The following is a 19,553-nucleotide window of genomic DNA, read 5'->3' on the forward strand; positions in this document are numbered from 1 at the left end:
GTCTGGAGATGAAGGGTGCCCTCAGAAAAGACTTCTCTAGCCTACCTGTGCCATCCCTTTCATAGTGTTAGTTTTCTCTCTCCTATTATTCTCATTTTTCTCTTTTTTTTCATTAGAAAAGATTTTACTACATCTCATCTGCAGTTTTCCCTCCCTCCCCTCCTCTAACGAAGCTCCTCTCTCCTATTGAAAGTGAAAACTCTCCTTCCTGTTAAGTCCTCATCCTGCTTAGTCTGCATACATGATTCAGTTTCTGTCTAGTATCTCCCACCCACCTTGAGGCCCAGTGTGGCCTGAACACCCTCTCATTTTAGGAAACCATGTTGAAGGGAATTGTGTCAATTGTGTAAGCTTTATTTGTAGACAGCCTGCACTTGCTTTATTTTGTTATTTGTTTAACAGTCTATAAAAGAACTTTTATAGTTATCAAATTGCTTACATGTTAGAACATGTCATTCAGAAACACATGAATCCATGTTCCCTAACAGGAGCCTTATATTTGGCTCAGGCTAAACTCTCTCTCTCAGTCCCTTTGAGATGACAGGTATATTGTGTAGCACTTCCATTTTCTCCTGTTCATAAAAAATTCCAACAGATCCAAATGTCTCTTTTCTCTCTCCTTATTTCCAGTCACCACACCCATCTCAGAACTCAGGGTATGATTATCTGTAAGTTTTTAATTTTAAAAAAGGAACAAAAATTCCTGGTAACAAGTACTAACTGAACAATTCTAATATCAACTAAAATTGCCTTGCCAATATTTGGATGATCAACAATATCACCTGTGGTTTTCTTTGTTTTTTTTCCCTATCTCTTGGCCAACTATTAGTTTTCCTGAAACTTGAATGTCACTAATTGAATTAAGACTTACTTGAGGAACTAGTGGGAACTCACGAAAGCTGGACCAATGGCTGTGTAGCCTGCATGGGACTGGACTAGATCCTCTGCATGGAAAGACAATGATGTAGCTTGATTTGCTTGGGGGATCCCCTAGCAGTAGGATCAGAATCCATCCCTGGTGTATAAGCAGGCTTTTTGGACCCCACTATGTATGATGGGACACTTAGTACAGCCTGGAGGCAAGGGGAGGGGCTTGGACTTGCCTCTTACTGGATGTGCCTCCCCATGGGAGGCCTTGCCTTCTTTTGGGGGGGAGGGGGATGGTGGGGGTATGGGAGGAGGGAAGAGGGGGATCTTTGGTGTGTAAATGAATGAAAAGTTTTTCTTAATAAAAACAGAAAAGAAAAGAAAAAGAAAAAAAGACTTGAGGTTCCTATACACTCTCTGATCTAATGCAATGCCACCCTTCTGTCTGCTTCTTTGACATGCAATCCCTACAATTATCACTCCTTACCAAGAGCCTGTCAATACTGCCAAGCTCTGATGTAGGGATCCTGGCTGGGTAGCATTTAGTTCACATTTGCTGCTCAGTATGCATTGTTCAAACGAATAGATAAATGATAAGGTATTATCATGTGATCTCTTTTCAGGTAGTGTGGTTTTTATTTTTAGAGCATGATAATATAATTACTGTGGCTCTAGCTTTCTTAATTCAAAAGAGTAATCTCATTTAATAAACCTCAGAACTTCAGAGAAAATATGGATTCTGTGATCCCAAACAGGCAGTATCAATTATGCTAATTTAAGATATATATGTGACTTTAAACTATCCCATGGTTTAAACATTTATTAATGATCCCAAGGAGAGGTGCAAGGTATCATGAAATAAACAGTCCTTGAAAGTAACTGTTTTGCATAGGTAATTTACACAAGATGGAGGCTGTGGAGATGCATTAAAAGATACAAGTTTTCAAAGCAATTTTACAGACATTCAAATCTTCCAGTCTATCAGAAGCTATTTGCTTCAGGCTTCCCTTGCTTCATGTCCAAATATTTGTCTTTATTTTCTAACATTCTCTACAAGTCACACTTTTAGAAAAAATGTAAAACACGTCAAGGCTGTAGGTTCACTAAACAAAATGACTGTCTTCAAATGCTTTTAGGAAACATACATAGTATATACTAATATATTATACCAAATATATTAATATAATATAGAAGTACAAGTAATGTATTTCAGTAAGTCATTTGCCATTTTAATTCACATGAAAACTACATGTTTACTGATATTACACCAAGTAGATTTCTGAGTTCCAATTCAAATAACTGTGTTATTCTAACCATTAGGGCCTTTAGTTCAAGCTCAAGTGACTATTCTTCGCTTTGACATAGTTGGACAGCTTGGCAGTGATGGGTAACATGGCTGACTGAGCATTCAGAATTGCAGGACCGTGTGACATATACCCCAAAGACCTCTCTGCAGGCTGCGGTTGTCTTTTGCAGATACTGTAGAAGTGATCTGAGCTCCAAAGAGCAAAGCAAAATGCCAAAAAGCCTTTTGTTCTTTCCCAAAATTATATAGTTAAAAGTAATATAACACAGAGTAAGAAAATTATTTCACAAAATAGTGCCACTGAATGGGTAAGTTGTAAACCTGGAAACTGTTGTGGAATATTACTTTAACTGGGCATTACTTTATGCTGCATTTGTTTAAGATGTAGCGATGTGTTGCTTTGCCTGCCTAAGGCACCTGATTGGTCTAATAAAAAGCTGAATACCCAATAGCTAAGCAGTAGAAAGATAGGTGGGGCTGGCAGGTAGAAAGAATAAGTAGGAGGAGGAATCTCGGCTTCAGAAAAAAAAAATGAAGAGAGAACAAGGGAGAAAGAGAGAGAGAGATGCCCAGAACCAGCCAGGCAGACATGGAGTAGGACATACAGAATGAAAGAGAAGTAAAAAGTCTCAGGTTAATTAAATATATAAAAGCTAGTTGGACAAGCATAAGATAAGGCCAAGCATTCATAATTAATAATAAGTCTCTGTGCCATGATTTGGGAGCTGGTTGGTGTCACAAAAGAAAAAGCCTGCTACAGGAAACTTCTATATTCCAAAGGCTGCCTTGGTCTCTCTTTTTTTTAAATGATCTTATGTCTAGTCAATATGAGATAACAGAATCTAGTTGGACTTTATTAAAACATTTTTATGGGTAAAATTTCCTTGTGGTGCATATTAAATGCAACATGTGATTTGATACCAAATTTAATAAAAGTACAGTCTTTCAGTATCCATGGGGACATTGTCCAGCAACTCCTGGAAAATAGCAACACACACACACACACACACACACACACACACACACACACACACACAGAAATACAGAGAGAATAAACACTTTAATGATAATGATGCTTGAGAAAACTCAAATATAAGGTGGATAGAAATGACAAAGACAATCTGGGATTAGAAAACCAAATTAAATAAAGATATAGAAAGAGTGAAGAGAACTCAAGCTGAAGTGAAGATGGAATTGAAAAGCTCAACAATGCAATTATAAAACTTATGAAAATGACTTCTTAGCAGAATGAATCAAGTAGGAAATAGACAATCAGGACTTGAAGATCAAGTAGAGGAACCAGACAAACAAGCAAAGACTATGAAAAGTTAAAAAAAGAAACAGAAAAAGAATGTGTAGGAAATGAGAAGTGTCATGAAAAGACCAAATCTTTGAACTGTAGGCATAGAAAAGGGAGAAGAATCCCAAGCCCATGGCATAGAGAGGATCTTCAACAAGATCATAGAAGAAAACTTCCCCAAACTAAAGAAAGGCATATCATATTGATACAAGAAACACATAGAAAACCAAATGGACAGGACCAGAAAAGTAAATGCCAATGATGCATCATAGATAAAATATTAAGTATACATAGCAAATAAAGAATATTGAAAAAAACAGGTGAACACAAGAAGGGAGAAACGGCAGAGATGGAAGACAAAACAGCCAAAACAAAGAATTTATTAGAATTCTGTGTGTAAACCTATTACTTTGTATGTTAATTATAAATAAATAAATGTATATATAAATAAAGGGCAAGGGATATCAGATTGTAGCCCAATGGTAGTGTTTATTTAGCATGTCAAGTCTCTGTTTTTATAGTGTGGTGATTTATTTTAATGTACATATATTGTGATTTATGAACAAGCAGAATAGTGCCATGTCCCCAAGGTCTGTCTGAAGTAGAATCTCTATTTATTTATTTATATGCAATAAAGTCTTCCTGTATATCCCGACTCCAGTAGTGTGTCCAATTATGATAATTCCCTTGCCTTGAGCCAGCCTCTTGAGAGTTGGGATTATAGGCATGGACCATTAGGTCCACCTCAGAATCTCCATTTGGCTCACCCAGGGATTTTGTGCAGGCATGAAACTCCAGAAACCATCACTGTCTCTGGAGTTTATGAAAATTTGTTTGAGAGTAAAACCAATTTTCTGTCACTGATTGCAAGGAATATTACCTCTGTGTGAGGGGTGGGGTAGGCAGGAAATACATCAGGATGTGTGTGTGCTTGCCCCTGATTGAACCTGATGGGAAATACAAAGAATTCTAGGTTTTGCCTTTTTAAACTCCTGCAAAAATTAATCGAGGCCACTTCCTGGAATCCCAGGTTGGACCTGACCAGAGTCCATCCTGGTTAGTATTTAAAGCTCACTTCAAATTTGGCTTAAAATTGTGGAGCTGGTTTTTCATTTGCAAATCCCAGGATTAATAGAACCCTTGCCTGGGTAATGGTCCAGGCAACAATTACAATGTATCTTCCCAATCAATTAGTTTGAGATAATGCTCCAGAGTCATACCCAGTGGCTCTTTTGCCAGGTGATTCTAGACTGATAATTAACACCCATTCTCATGGCTATTGAATTTGATTTTCATAGTGTTTCTCTTTGTTTTAACTTTATTTATTACTATATGTGTATGTTTATATCTGTGATTGCTTGTCTGTGTGTACATCACATGCTGCAGATACCCACAGAGGACAGAAGATAGTGTCATACTCTAGAACTGGAGTTAATATAGGCAATTATGAACTGCCCAGTGTAGGGCCAAGGAATTGAACCCAGGTCCTCTGCAAGAGCAGCAAGTGGTCTTGACTACCGAGCCATCTCTCTAACCAATGTTTTTCTGTATCTAACACAGCAAGTTTATACTCCTATTTTCCACAGTGTGTCTTTTTAGATCACAATACACATGAATCATATCTGTGTGTTTTTGTTTATATTGATTTGTTTTGTAATATAGTCAGGGGCAACTCTGCTGAGGCTTGAAGATTATTTTTCACTCTCAGTGATCTATGAAATTTCCTTTTTCAGACTCCTAATTAAATTTCCAATTGTTGAAATACAACAACAACCAAGCAAGCTATGCTCCATGAATTTGCCATATGACAGACAAACATCTGAGTCATGTTTTATAGAGGTCAGATAGAGGAGAATCCCTCCCCTTTAAGCTTTCAGCTAATGACATTCCTGTTGCAGTGTGGCTAAAAGGTCTGCTCTGACCCCTGAATTAGGATTGCACATTTTCCCACTACTTCTCGTGTATTTTCTGTCCTCCCCTTGGATTTTAAGAATCCTGTCTCAGTAGACTCCTTTCTCATGACTCTATCAAGGCCCTGTAGCCTAAAGTCTTTGCCACATCAAGGTCTCATTCCTTCCTCACTGTTGTTCATGAGAATTTGGATCCTCTGCTAGCTGCAGGCCAAGAAAAGCCAGTGCCTTCCCTTCAGGCTATCTCTCAGCATCTCCCTCCACAAAACCTGTAATATTATTCTCACTTCATGATATATGTATTGAATGGTGTTTAGGCTCTATGCTATTAAATAGTATCAGGAACAACTGTAGAATATTTCTCAGTGTATTGAGACACTGGTTTCAAACCAAAGACCTAAGTTTATAGAGCATAGAGTGGGCAAAGATCAATTATCAGGATTAAAGCAATAACTCTCCAAATGATTCCACTGTTTCCATTGTGTCCTCTAAGCTGATTATCATCATCCTAGAAGACGTGACTTCCTCAGTATCCATCCAGATATGTCTATGTCCTGATCCCTCTTATTGTGAAATTCCTACTTAGCTCCTTCCTCTTGTCTGCATCACCTGCTTGCCTATGAGAATCCATTTACCATATCTTCCTCCTTTTCAACGAAATGTTTTCTGTGTTATTTATTTGGGGACTATGATGCCTGGAGTACAGAGGAAAGGCCATATGGGTAGAGCCATATTATCATCCTCTCATATCTAACCCCCTACAGTACATATAACATCAACTACACAATGGGAGCAACTTAGAACAGCTTAAGTAATCTTGACTATCATCTACTCATCCATTTTCTTTTAGATATGATATAACTGATGTCTAAAATGGTTAAAATCTCTGAAGTCATATAGCTTATACCAATAATACTGTAAGTTAGGGGATTGGATGGTCAATCTAATGCATTTTCAATTATTTCCTATGTTCTAGTACTGAGTAAATTTTTTTTAAACAAAAATGCATCTTAAATATCTAGTTCTGGAAATTAATGGCACTTTATATGGTTATATTTTAATTTTTCCCCTGTACTGCATAATTTGAGTTAGCATCCATTTTTCCTTTCTGTTATTAATACACTTGGTCATTGCTCATTCAAATCATGAATTTAAAAATTATTCTAATATCTTTCTTTCTAATGATTACATTAAAGAAACAATTTTTAATAGGCAACTTAAGGAATACTTAATTTAGGAATTACCCAATTCTTGGATTATTTTTTGTTTAGATGCCCTATCAAACAATATATCTGACATTTAATATTTCCTTCAAAATAATCTAAGTTCTGATTTTGTTAACTTAGTAGTTATGAAGGCACTGAAAGGAATATCATAGCTAATCATTCAGTAGTGTTAATGATTCCCCCTCAACTTGTACCATATTAATGTTAGTCTGCAGTCTCATAGAAATAGCTTCCCTCATTGACAAGGGGAATATAAACCCACTGCAAAGAGACTCTTAAATTTTATCTGAATTTTTGTTAAAATAACCTTGATAGTTTTTGTTTTATGCTGAACAATGTTTCTGGAACTAAAATGGTAAAATTTTGATAACACTTTTATAAAAATCAAATACAATTATAAATATTCAGGCTTATAAATATACCTTAGTTTCTACTTTTAAAATAAGCCACATTTTAAATAAATTTATCACTGATGGAGATCCCACAATTCTGTGTATAATTATTGTTGTCCTCAATTGCAATCATTTCTTTAAAACTTATTTTCACTTTTGAAATGAGCTGAAAAATATGCATTGGTAAAAATAATCTGTCATAATTTTTAAAAAAGTGTGGGTATTAAAACTGTTAAAGAAGATATGTAATATTTTTAAATCACTATTATTATTATACATATTAATTTTATATCATGCTTAGAAAAAGAGTCATGGTTATAGTTTCTACTCTGTTTTGGCAAGTTCTAGACTCTCTCCTTGAACATATGGGTTAACATTTGTCCCAGACTAAATCCATCTGAGTCTTTTTCCAGAATTATTCCAGCTGGAGAAAAAAAAATCATCTTCTTTTTCTCTCCTATGCCAGAGCTGGTAAAAGTGTAAAATTATATCATTATGCTCTTATACAGCTACAAACAGTGATTAGAAATTTGAAGTCCACACACATTTAGATATTTTATTTAATCTTCCCTGTGGCCAGCTTCAATCTTCCTCTAGTGATATAGGTGGGCCAGTAGGCAACTCCCTTTTTATTATATTTGTTCCTTTGAACAGGATTTCTATTCTTATACCCAAAAGCCTGGACTAATGACTGTTCATAAATATTAATTACAGTGAAGTGATGAGTGCTTAAAGCCTGAGGGCCATGTTTATCTTACACTGTACTAGCAGGGTGCCTGATACACAATAGATACTAGCTTACTGTTAGTCAAATTAATTAGTGAAGAAAAGAATACAAACAAATGTGGCTATAATGTCTACCACATAATATAGCATTTCTCAATATATATATTTCCCTATACATTTAATTCATAAGCTTTACAATCTTGTACTGTAAGTTGTATTTCTCAGATTTTTCTCAGATTTTAAGAATATGTATTACAGACCAGAGCACCCTCAAAGTTCAAAGAATGTGAATTTGAATAAATGTTCAAAGACATAGATTGAGATTCAGTGTGCATATTCTGAAGAAAAATCACCTGAGCACTGATTTGTACTTCCAAAATTATAGAAATTGCATTTACCCTTAAAAATGTAAACCATTAGCCTAGTTCACTGTGATAAGTGCATTGTTTCTTCACATATATAGATATAGTTCTCAGGAAATTATTTCCAAGGTTCCCTAACATTATTTAAAAGAAATGAAAATGTCAGTAGAGATACTAAAGTTCTAATTGAATATCACAAATATTATAAAATTACCATAGGATTACTTAAAGTACAAGATCTATCTCCTAACATAAACATTAGCATTTTGTTCAAATTTGTTCATAATGACAATGTCTTATTAGAATAGAATATAGGTATAATACTGCAAGTATGCTCACTTGAATGAATTAAAGATATCTAAAACACTGACTATGGCTATCAGACTCACTGATCTTAAAAATAATCATCATTAAGTTTCCTAGGAACAGATAAGTCAATTGACATGCAGTAATAATCTAATAATGTAGAGAAAATCCTGGCGTTCTAAATTTTATCTTTTGATTTCAACATGGAAGTAACTCAGTTGTATAGCCTCCTTAAACGTGATGGTATTTTATGTAGTGCCTAGCTTATATCTTTTATTTTTTTGTGTTGCTGTTTAAACTTTTAGGGGGGGGGGGAAAGAATTCCTTGACAGATGATATGCTGGCTAGTGTTAACTGTCAACTGGACACAGCCAAGAATCACCTAGGAAAAGCAGCTTCGTGAAAAATTATCTAGAGCAGGTTGGCCTTCAGGAATGTCTGTGACTGATTGTCTTATTGTTTATTTAGGTGAGAAGACCCAGACCACTGTGAGAAGTACCATTCCTGAGGCAGGGGTCCCTGACAGATATATGAAAGGAGATAGGTAGCTGAAAGCTAACGAGCAAAGAAGGATGCATGCTTTTTGTTCTTTGGGAGCTGTTGACTGTGGATGTGAGGCTTTAAGTTCCAACCTTGACTTCCCTGCAACAATTGACTGTAAGCAAGAAGTGCAAGCCAAATAAACTCTTTCATACAGTGCTTGTTTTGTTTGTTTTTGTGAGACAGCATCTTTCTATTATGCAGTGTAGCAGTCTGGCTGTCCTAGAACTTGTCATATACAGCAAGCTGGCCTTGAACTCACATATCTACCTGAATCTGCCTCCCAACTGCTGGGATATTGCCTTTTATAATGATATTTTCTCACAGCAACAAAAATGAAGGTAGGATACACCAATACTATCCATAGTATATGATAGCAATAAGAGCTAGTATAATTAAAAGGCTCTTGCAGTCTAGAATATTGAGCTACTGTGCTAAACTTATGCTCTTTTTCTGAATAAAACCTGAAAGCCATGTTAAAAGACCTTTTCAAAGCCACATTGATGCTATTAGACCAAATGAAAACCCAAACTCCAGACTTGACTGTCAAAATTCAGTGTTCTTTAAAGCAAAACAAAATACAGCTGCTTTTGTACATGATTTCTTCCACCCTAAAATATTCCAGAAATATACCTTCTAATATATTCCTCAAGAAAATAAAATTTAAATAGTGACAACAATTTCAAACCATCTTTGACATCATCCTTGACCTGTTTTTCAGTGTTTGAGTAGAAATGCTTCTCGATGTGTCAGCCAGGCCCTCGCTTTATTTTCATTAATGAAAAACTGCTCCAAGGAGCTTCCGTACTTCTGAGAAGCATTTATTCCCTTCTTGCACATGGCAGACTTCCTCCAATCTTTAGCAAATGCTCTGGCATCAGACCCCTTTTGAGCTGCCCAGAGCCAAGCAGCTGCCTTGCTTAGTATCACAGTCATCCTATATTTGTGTAAAATGAATTATGTAGTGCTGAATATAACAATAATAATAGGTATTGATGTTGGTCGGTAGTTTTAATAACACCTTCCAGTCACTGCTGAGGCCACAGTCATTACTATGCTCAGGCTTCAGGAGAGGCTTTCCTCTAATGTCCACCACTACAGCAAAAAGAAAATCTGGTTGAACCCTATGCCAGCTAGTTTTATATCAACTAGCCACAGGATAGAGTCATTTTGGAAGAGGGGACCTCAAATGAGAAAATGTCCCCCATTATATTGGCCTGTAGGAAAACTGATGATGCATTTTTTGGTTGATGACTTACATGAGAGGACCCAGTATAACAAACTGGAGGCAAACAAGACCTGCAGAGAGCTCCTGGGCTTCCAGCTCTCAGGTCAGGTGCTGTTAGGAACACGTCCTCCAGGACAAGGAGATCAGGACTGCCCAAGGAGGAAGAAAGCAAGAAATTAAGCTCCCCTCCCCTGTCTGTACATTTTAGCCTTGGCCAGATATCACATAGATCAGTCACTGAATGTAAGTTAATAATGTAGGTATTTAGTTTCTGTTAAGGAGTATTCCCTCACCGGTTTTGGTCCTTGAAAACATTGCTTAACCTGTGCTTTAGTCACATGGTGTTGTATATAATGTGCAGTTTGCATTTTTTTCCTATTCTATGTTGATGTTTAATCTGAGTAAAAAAGAACAGAACTTCTTGACAGGTAATATAATACATATATAATATAAAATACCCCTCATAAATATAAAATATCCCTTATAAAATATCCCTCCATCTACAGTACAATCCCTGACAGTAATAAGAACTAAAGGGATATATATATATATATATATATATATATATATATATATATATATATATCTTTTATATATATAAAATCTTATGGTTTCTATTGCTGTGAAGAGATACCATGATCATGGCAACTCTTATGAAGAAAATATTTAATTAGGGTGGCTCATTTACAGTTTCAGAGGTTCGGTCCATTATCATCATGGCAATGTGTAGGTAGATGTCATGCTAGCTACATCTTTCAGGCGGGGGAACAGGAAGTCAACTGAGATACCAGGTATCCTGAGCTCAGGAAACCTCAAAGCCCTACTGTTAGAATTCTGCCCTTACTCCAGCTGCATAACTGCACATGCGCAAGCCTGCTTCACCAGGAGTCCTTAAAAAGCGGGACTCAGACTCCACCCTCTTCCCCCCTCAACCATCCTTCTCTTTCTTTCCTCCCCAGGCCTGGTCCTTTTGTCCCTCCTCCCTTTCCTCCTAATAAAGCTTTCCAATACTAAGCAACCGGGTTCTGTCGTGACCGTGACCTTTCCGCCAGTAACCAGCGCCGTAATCAGCACTGCTTATCGTTCATTTCACCTACCCCACAGTGACACACTTCCTACAACAAGGCTATACCCACTCCAACAAAGCCACATCTCCTAATAGTGCCACTCCCTGTGAGATTGTGGGGGCCAGTTTCATTCAAACTACCAGTTACTAACAACACCATGTGACTAAAGCACACGGTAAGCAATGTTTTCAAGGTATAAATCTGGTGCAGAAACACTTCTTAGCAGAAACTAAATACCTACATTATTAAATTATTTTCAATGATTGATCTGTTTGATATGTGACCAAGGCTACTATGTATGTAGTATTTATATATATTATATTATACTTGTGAGACCAGCAATTGAGTTCAAGTTTTTTAATAGACTTTGTGGATTTTCACTCAATTTGCAATGTATTTATTGTTCTTTTGAAGTAGATTTTTTTTTAACTTGAAGAATATAGTTATATTCAGTAATGAAATCCAAAAGTATGACTTTACTTTTACCATGAAGCATACACTGAATTCTAACTAATGTCTTTAATATCTTCTTTTGAGAAATGTCTTTCAGAGTTTTTGTCCATTATTTACTCATGTTGTTTTCTTGCTACTGAGTTAAATTCTTCCTGTATTTTGGATATCAATCATGTATGTCAAATGTGGACTGTGCAAACATTTTCTGCCAATCCATTGATACGTCCTCACTTCCTCTCCTTGCCTTTGAAATGTGTCTTAGTTTAACATTTGCCACTTGTATATTTTTCTTTTGCTTTCTCTGCTTTTTGATATGTATCTAAAACATGTAACATCGTTTTACTTCTTTTGCCTAAAATTTTATGGGGATATTTTAAGGTTTGGGATTAGGTTTCTGCTTCACTTCTAAATGATTGACTATCTTTCCTTCTAATCCTGATATTCATTTATTTTAGGGCACTAGGTTAGATAAGGATAGGAGTTTCAAAGTTCATTGCCTTTTGTGCTCACTGGCTTTTGTCGACTTAACACAAACCTGGACACACCTTGGAAGAAAGAATCTCAATGGAGGAATTTCCTCCATCTTGTTGACCTATAGGCAAGTCTGTGGGACATTTTCTTGGTTAACAATGGATGTGGGGAATCAGCTCATTGCAGGTATTGCCACCCCTGGGGAAATAGTCCTGGGTGGTATAAGAAGGCCAAATGTAAAGAAAATGGCTTGCTCATGGGAAGCAATCCAGAAAACAGTGTTGCTCTAGGGTCTGTGCTTCATTTCCTGCCTTGAGTTGCTGTCTTGGCTTCCCCTGACAATGATCTATAGCCTGCAAGCCAATAAACCATTTCCTCCCCAAGTTGCTTTTGGTTATAGTGTTTTTTCACAGCAACAGAATCCTAACAAAGACACCATCTTTCAGTGCATTACCTTTTTTCAAAAAGAAAAGTTTTCCAACCTCCTATTGAATGATATGTCTTCAAGCAATTCTTCACCAACTTTTATACATTCATCCACAATTTCCCAGCTGATAGCACTTTAGTTTTCTTCATAAATTCTACTTGTGCTCCTACCTTTACCTCAGTGGTTTCTATTGAGCATGTCAGTAATATTTCCCATTATATGTGTAGGCATGTGGTTGAGGACTAGCAAATCAGAGCACAATTGACAACCCATGGGTGTGATTTAATTAACAAGTGATTCTGGTGAGTTTCTGCTCAGGTTATTTTTAAAAGGCTACTTTGTTTCTCACCTGAAATTCAAGTAAATGAATCTAATCTGTCCACATCTACCACAAGAAGTATGAAAATGAAACCAATCCAAAAAAGGTGAGGCAGACCCATGGAAGGAAAGTAGCTAGAAAGATTATAGTTTAAGACTGGAGCTAGCTTTCCTCCAAAACATGTCAGAAACCTATCTTAAAATCCTCATGCCTCTTAAACTAATTTGAATGGCTGGTCAGGCACATAAACAAATCGATGCTGTGTGTTTTCCTGTTGTGTTATGTATTTTGTACACTGTATTAGTTATTTTTATCCTGCTATGACAAAATATCCCAAGGAGAAGTACCTTCAAGCAGGAAGGGTTTATGTGGGCTTATGTTTCCAGGAGGACTGTTTATAATGCTAAGGAAAGCATGACAGCTGGTGGACAGAGCAGGAAGCTGAGTCATTTTGGAAAGTTTCATAATGTACCATTCTGGCTAGGCTTAGCCTATAGTATAAGGTGGCATGAGGAACTTATGGATAGCTGAAATGCCCCTCTTTCCCCATCTTTTCACTAAGTGATAGCACTATTGCATTTTTTGGTTAAGAAATTAGTTTGGGAGGATCACAGGGAACACAAACTACTCAATATATAATGAACCAGCTGTGCAGCTTTTGGGCATATAGCTGAAGCACACTGTATCAGCACCTGGCAGAGACACTTGTTCATCTGTGTTTACTACAACACTATCTACAATAGTCTAGCTTTTAACTAGCCTAGTTGACTATCAACAGATAGCTAGAACAAGAAAATGTAGAATATGTACAACAGAGTTTTACTCGGTCAAAAAAAAAACTAGATAAAATTAGGTTGTTTGTAATAGAAATAGATGCAATTAAAGATGATTATATTAAGTAAAATGGGCAAACTCATAAAAACAAAACAAATTTAGTTTTTAATTTCCTTTATGGATCCTGGAATTTACATAGATTCATGAAATCACTTAAATATATAATATATGCATATGTGGGATGAAATTAGAAATGAGACTAAGGGAATAAACAGCAGAAGAGAGGGCAGAGAGTGGGTATGGGGAGGTGGATATGTTACAGGATATGATATACTTGAATAAAATTGTCGTTATGAAACTCAGCAGCACTATGCAATATGAATACATGACAATTCTAAAAAGCACACATACATTCACACATAGATTTCGTTTTCAAAAGAGGACATTTTACCTTTTTTCATCCTGTTGGGAAATTTTAGGCAATACTGTTTTTTCATGTATGAATATGTGAGGATATTGCTTCATGAACTCATCGTGAGCTGTCAAATTAAGGGAAGAATGCCGGCTTAAGAAAAAAAGAGAAAATAAGTGTCAGTATAACACACAATAGCTTTTTTTAAAAGAGCATTAACACAATATATTAATTCTGTATTAATTTTATGTCAAGCTTTTTATTTCTGCAATTGAATAAATCTGTTATTTAATATAACATAATAAAAATTTCCAAAGTGATTCTGAAGTCCCTTACATACTCATAATCAGGGATTGTAGTTTTCTGAATCTTTGCAATGATTAATGAAAACATACACTATTTTTTAGGTCTGTGGTAAAAACTGTTATGTGAAAAGCCTCAGCATTTCCCACTCTGGAATAATCTAGGATGGGTTTGGTAAGTGGAGGTTCCGTTATCTCTTAATGATAAATGACAAACTTCTCTAGTGAAGAAGGGTAAACTTCTCTACTTTAAATACCCTCCCCTGAGTGAATTCTTCCATTGCAAACATACCAATAAACAAGATCTATGGAAATAGGGCAAATTGTCATGAAATGTTGGGTAATAACCATTGTTTCTAGAAAATCTGCCTCATTCAATTTTCAAGTGACAGCCACCATAAAATGTTGTCAATATCTGAAATGCCAAACATTCATCTTGACAGCTCATTTCAATAATTAGTAAAAATGGCCATCTTTCAGATTGAACAATGACAAATATCTTGGTCAATATTTGGTTCATGGCAATGAATATAAAATCCCTCAATAAAAATTTTTTCTTGTTTTCTTGTCAGTGCAAACAGTGACACATTGAGATATTTGCAATTTCTTTTTCTCTAGACTGTATTTTCTAAAACATTGTATTGATATTTCACACAAAATAAATTATATGTAATTTAAAATCTTATTTTATTTACCTCGATTCAAACAGTAAAATGTTAGTGTGATTTAATTCATTCAGTATTTTAGTTATTTTCTCACACTGTAGAGGCCCAAATTACTCAGGGTCAGAGAATCTGAGCTTGCTTTTTCCAACAGGACTGCATAATGAGATGATTTAGCCAGGGGTATATTTACCAGGTGTTTGGAAGGGTCTACACTGGCTGGCTGTTTAGTGTGCTTTGATTTTGCAAGGGGGAGGTTGTTTGCCTCTCCCCTTAGCATATTATTAAAAGCCCTTTTGAATAAAGCTCGGGGCAACTGGGTATTGATCCAGGGCCCTCCCAAAGCTATCATGTGTCACTGTCTTTCTTATTGTCTCCTTCTATCTTTCTATCATTTCTTAATTCCTCTCTCCTGCACCAAGAACCCTTCAAAAGGTAGGAGCAGGTCAGAGCTGGACTCCGAAAAACTCCCACATCACACCATGTATATATACTGATCAAAGTGTCTACTCAGTTCTTAAATCTGTCCACTTATGTTTGTGGGGGATTTCCAAAGATATTCCATATGTGTATTTGGAATAATCATCTGTTAATTTCCTTCAAGTACTTGTTCTATTCCATATAGTGTAGTAATGTCTCACTGCATATTTTTATAACCTACTGATTTTGATATATACCTATTTACATATAAAATAGTTAGCCACATCATATAACCAGGACATGAGGGATATATAATAGAAATTAAAATTAAACTGACTTGAAACCTCATTCGTTTAACCTCTGAGATATGGTGACCCAACTAAAAAAGCAAATTATTTCTGATTATGTCAGACACTGTTTTAACCAATTTCCATACAGCACACCATTTAATTCTTACATCTGTATGTTTAAATACGCTTGTCATCATTTTATATATGAAGAACTTGAGACTAAAAGAACTTTAAAAGTATCTCTTTTTTTTTTATCTACATGCAGCCCATGCAGCCCATGGTATAAGTCTTAGAAAATTACTCTAAACTGTGATATGGATAGATCATCTTTGGAGTGGATTAAAGAATTTCTCCAAGAATACGGAGACCTAATTCACTTTTGTCTTTCACCATTTGCAGATGTGACAGACATCTCCTTCACCTAATTCTTGGGAATTTCCAACATAAATTGGATGGCATACATGAATCCAGTGTTTATCATCTGGACATTTGAAAACAATGTGTCCAAGAAGTGGAATGGAAGCATTGAGTGCTATGTCTGGGGATGACATAATTCTCAGAAAATTCGTAAGTGTCCTTATGATACTGATGATATGTGTTCTCTGTCAGAAGAATTATGCTGGTGGTATATTCCCACCGCTATATCTCCTATATTCAGGGACCGTGACATTCAATGATTAAAGTACACAAGAAGATACCATAAGGTGGGGGCTGGGAAACTGAAGCAAGCATGCCCTCAAAGACAGATCCCTGGCCCATTCATTAAAAGTACATTTTAAAATGTATAATTAGGAGCCCAATGTAGTCAGTTCCTATAATGATTTTTATAATAGGTATAAATCTAAACTCTCATTTTAAATTTTTGGGTTTTTTCACATGTAGATAACTGCCAAGACTGATTTTTATGCCCCTACAAAACTATATCATGTACTGAGGCCTTATACCTCAATGTGATTATATATGGTGACATACAACTACAAGGAACATTGAAAGATATAGTCTAACTCTGTACAGAAAGAAAAGGACACAGTCTAGGAAAATGTAAAGAAGTCTGAAATAAATATAAATTTCAGTCCTGTTTTTATAAATCAAAGTTATTATTTAAACATACAGCTATCATTTGTGGATAAGGAAATGATGCCCACAGGGTTTAAATAATCTTCCCAAGTTTATGTAAAGTAAAAAAAAAAAACATTATGTAAATGTAGATGTCTCGATTTCAACACTAGTGTTTTTCTCTTGTTAGAGAGGGTGTAGTCTGACAGGGAGGAAGAAAGTATGTTGAGAAATTAGGAAATGCTGGCTAGTTGATGTATATCATTTCCCTGACCATGAATAGCATACTATCCCTATTACAGCTGAACTCTAGAAAGTGAAATATGAAAGAGAGGGAAGAAAAGATGTGTACCTATATTTGGCCCTTAAAAAAGCTTCCCATTAAAAATTTCCAATGTCCTTTCCTTGTCTAGATTGAAGCCTAGGAAAATCAGCCAAGGAAGCTTCCAGATCAGTACCACCTATATTTTTTCTAATATAGCTGTTCAAAATGTGTGTTTAAAATGTGTGGCTTCTTCAGCAATAGTCTTACCATCAAGTTCTGATGGGCAACTAAGAGCAATGGCTATAGCTGTATTGTTTAGGGGAGTATGCCTGACCAACAACTCAGGGTAAAATGAAAAATCAAAGGTTTGGTAGACTCTTAAAATCCCAACCTAGAAATAGCTAGGTCAGTCAAAAGGAAAAACAAAAAATAGCATAATGAGAATGAAAAAAAAGAAAAAACCACAAAGGTTTATCAAAATAAACTACTCAGGTTTATGGTTTATGCATGTGAGATGGAAATATTCCACACAATATTTTATGTGCTCCATATTCTCCTCCAACTCTTAATAAAATGTTCACTGATAAATTATATTTATGCATTTATCTTGAGGCAATTTACATTTTTGTTTTAAATTAAGTAAGTTATAAAAGTTTGACCCATTTGACTTCTTATAGATTATTTCCACCTGAGTTTGTCTTTCAAATGACATGTCTATCCATTCTCTTGATGAAAATTTAAAGAAATATGAGACTGCCCTTCCACAACAATGGGAGCAGGTGAAGGTTGATATAAGTTAGCTGAATAAATATATATGTATCTTCATAGTGGAAATTATCCTCAAGATACAAAATAAGGTGAAGAAAAATGCTATTTAATGATGCCAGTAAATTGAACATTAAGTCCTTTACCTGATTAAAAAGGTCATTTAATCAGTGATCTTTCTAGATGTTGCATTTCAACACAACTCTTGTCAATGTTCTCTACACTTATTTTAGAACTATTTTAGAAACATGAATCTCTTGCTATGAACTCACTTGGTCATCTTCCTCACTTATTGACACAACTTGGTAACCAACAAGAAGTTATGTTCAAATGGTGTTTTATCAAGATAGAGGTACATACAACCACAACCCGCTAATCATAAAGCTTAGTTCTTTATACTTCTCATTTGCAAGACACTGCTAAAAAATTTTAAAAGACGTTTCCAAAATACTAACTGAAATATGACTTTAAGAGGTACTTTAAAGAAGAGAGAAAAATGTGTAAACTCAAGGCATTTTGTCAACACAAACATGAGTGAAGAGTGGTTGGCATGTAGGTGGACAGTGGTTATGTCTTAATAATTCCAAAAGTACAGCTGAAGGAAAGGCATTGCAGCTGTGGTGATTTGGATAGGAATGACCCCCATAGGCTCATATGTGTAATACTTGATCCCCAGTTGATGAACTATTTAGGAACAATTACATATGGCCTTGTATGTCCTTGTTGCAGGATGTATGCCACTGGGGATAGGTTTTGAGACCCAGTCTCTCTCTCTCTGCCTTCTGCTTGCCTATCATGAAGTAAAGTTCAGATATTCAGAGCCTATCTGCACCCCACCATAATGAACATGGACCAACCCTCTAAAACTGTAACCAAGCCAATTAGATGCTTTATTTTAGCAGAGTTGCCTTGGTCATGATGTCTCTTCACCACAATAGAATAGTAACTGAGACAGAAATAGGTACCATGGGCTGGCATATTGCTATGATAGATCTGACCAGACTGTTTATTGGAAGAGTTTAGAAGATTTTGAGACTTTGGACTAGAAAAGTAGTTGAGCACTTTAAGAGGGACTTCCTGGTTCATACTTGTAGGAGCACGGAAGACAATAGTATAGAGGGAGATTAGGATTTGGAAGCCTGGCTCCAAGGCTTCAGAGGGAAAGAATACTAGTCAGGGACCTACAGAACATTCTTGTGATGTTTTGGCAAAGAATGAGGCCACTCTTTTCACTTGTCCTAAAACTGCTTTAGGCTAAATTGAAGAGATTTGGATTAATGTCATTGGTGGAGATTTTAAGACAGCCTAGCGTATTGATCACTTTTATGAAGATCTACAATGAAAAAGAGCAAGCAGGGCACAAAAAATACAAAGTGTGCAGTTTAAAGAGAAAAAGAGCACCAGGAAATGTAACACTGGAGCCAAATCTTGTGTTCAAGGAGATAAAAATGTTTAAAGAAAGGTATTATTCAAAATGAAATAGAGTGATGCCCTAAGGGCAAGACCCCAACCAGCTAAGCTTCCAATTTGTGAAAAGGAATTAAAGGAAAGTTTAAGCAGCAAAGGAAACTATCAACAACAAAAACCTTACACAAATGTAATTCAGGGAGGGTGCCAGGTTCCAGTGGTAACAAGCAGAATAACTAGGCAGCTTGGCCAGTTGATTCTGGGTTTGGAGTCAAGAAAGATACAGGAAAGGGCTTGTAG

The 19,553-nt window shown here is 35.9% G+C and overlaps 1 protein-coding gene across 1 annotated transcript in view; it reads right to left on the reverse strand.

Moving 5' to 3' along the window:
• Cnbd1 (cyclic nucleotide binding domain containing 1) overlaps positions 1 to 19,553 on the reverse strand; it is a 367,762-nt gene that overhangs the window by 313,435 nt on the left and 34,774 nt on the right. Inside the window, exon 3 of the mRNA XM_059253897.1 lies at positions 14,126 to 14,239. Coding sequence (XP_059109880.1) covers positions 14,126 to 14,239 — 114 coding nt within the window. The remainder of the gene's footprint in view (positions 1 to 14,125; positions 14,240 to 19,553) is intronic.

The sequence above is a fragment of the Peromyscus eremicus genome, chromosome 2, assembly GCF_949786415.1.
Source record: "Peromyscus eremicus chromosome 2, PerEre_H2_v1, whole genome shotgun sequence".
NCBI classification, from domain to species: domain Eukaryota; kingdom Metazoa; phylum Chordata; class Mammalia; order Rodentia; family Cricetidae; genus Peromyscus; species Peromyscus eremicus.